The following is a 1489-nucleotide window of genomic DNA, read 5'->3' on the forward strand; positions in this document are numbered from 1 at the left end:
AACTGCCCCCCAGGGGTCAATACCGCCCAATTTTGGAACCACTGCTTTGGGACTTTTTGCAAATATCCTTTGCTACGTTGTAGAGACTTTGCACATTATTGTGGCACATTTTGTTACACTTGTTTCCTTATTTGTGATATTTCCTAACTCTTATTTGCTCATATTATAGTTTGTAAAACCAAAGACAGTTTGAGTGTGCAGTTATTTTGGTAATTGAATTACAGGAAATCCAATCTTCTATGCTTACTGGATGCTGTAAAAGTCATGGGAGCACATGTTCAAAGCAACCTCTAAGTTGGTAGCACAACATTCCCAAGTAATTACTATGTGAAACTGGATGTCTTATGCATTAGTTTTAAAGCTCTTTTTATTTGAATTAAAACACATTAAAAAGCAAACAAATTACAATTTGGATTCTGTTCAGATTTTTTTACAAACATTACTGCTCAACCTTTCATATCAAATACAGCGTGAGAGCAGGTGAAATGTTAAAATAAATTTGTATTCTTTAATTTTTTTACTTTCTTGATATGAATAATAGCAAAGACGACAATTCCCAAAACTGCAGCAATTAAAAGTGCAAATTCCACATATAGAGCTATCTTTGCATTTGATGGTGATATTTCCAAACCAAGAAAGTAAACCACTCCATCTTCATTATCTTCTGGGAATTTGGAAGTAAGATGTATATGGCTGGTTGTAGACATGGTTGTACCTAGTGGAAGAAAATTGCATTTGTAAAGAATACCTATGAAATGTATTGCAAACTAGATTCATTACATTTATGTAAATATTTAGATTTATTCACTATGTAAGTTACAATTAAAAAATAAAATCCAATATTTTGATTTGATGTTTTGATTCCAAAGTTATTAGTCTATTATACAAAAAATATCCAGTAGTTTGAAATAAATTACTTTTCTTATAAATATCTATATTGAGTGGTCTTGTGACTTCTACCTTTTGACTGTAAATATAATATAATAATAATCTAACTCTGGTTTTGCTAATTATTTATAAACTAGTCCTAAAGCCCGTGTACACGGGCCATTTTTTGCAGTACAGAGGTCCCACCCCTTGCTCTCTATCTAGCCCCCTCTCTTTTGCGCTCTCTCCCCTCTCTTTTGCGCTCTCTCCCCTCTCTTTTGTGCTCTCTCCCCCCACTCTTTTGTGCTCTCTCCCTCCTCTCTTTTGCGCTCTCTCCCCCCTCTTTTTTGCGTTTTCTCTCCCCCCTCTCTTTTGCGCTCTCTCCCCCCTCTCTTTTGCTCTCTCTCCCCCCTCTATTTTGCGCACTCTCCCCCCTCTCTTTTGTGCACTCTCCCCCTCTCTTTTGTGCTCTCTCCCCCTCTCTTTTGCGCTCTCTCCCCCTCTCTTTTGCGCTCTCTCCCCTCTCTTTTGCGCTCTCTACCCTCTCTTTTGCGCTCTCTCCCCCCACTCTTTTGTGCTCTCTCCCTCCTCTCTTTTGCTCTCTCTCCCCCTCTTTTTTGCG

At 38.1% G+C, this 1489-nt stretch overlaps 1 protein-coding gene across 2 annotated transcripts in view; it reads right to left on the bottom strand.

Moving 5' to 3' along the window:
• Positions 1–340: 340 nt before the first annotated feature.
• LCT (lactase) overlaps positions 341–1489 on the bottom strand; it is a 222242-nt gene continuing 221093 nt past the window's right edge. For both annotated transcript variants that reach the window (XM_053698251.1, XM_053698249.1), the window contains exon 17: positions 341–715. In XM_053698251.1, the coding sequence (XP_053554226.1) occupies positions 489–715 (227 nt within the window). In that variant the 3' untranslated portion in view covers positions 341–488. The remainder of the gene's footprint in view (positions 716–1489) is intronic.

This window comes from Bombina bombina, chromosome 1 (genome assembly GCF_027579735.1).
Source record: "Bombina bombina isolate aBomBom1 chromosome 1, aBomBom1.pri, whole genome shotgun sequence".
In the NCBI taxonomy this organism is placed as follows: domain Eukaryota; kingdom Metazoa; phylum Chordata; class Amphibia; order Anura; family Bombinatoridae; genus Bombina; species Bombina bombina.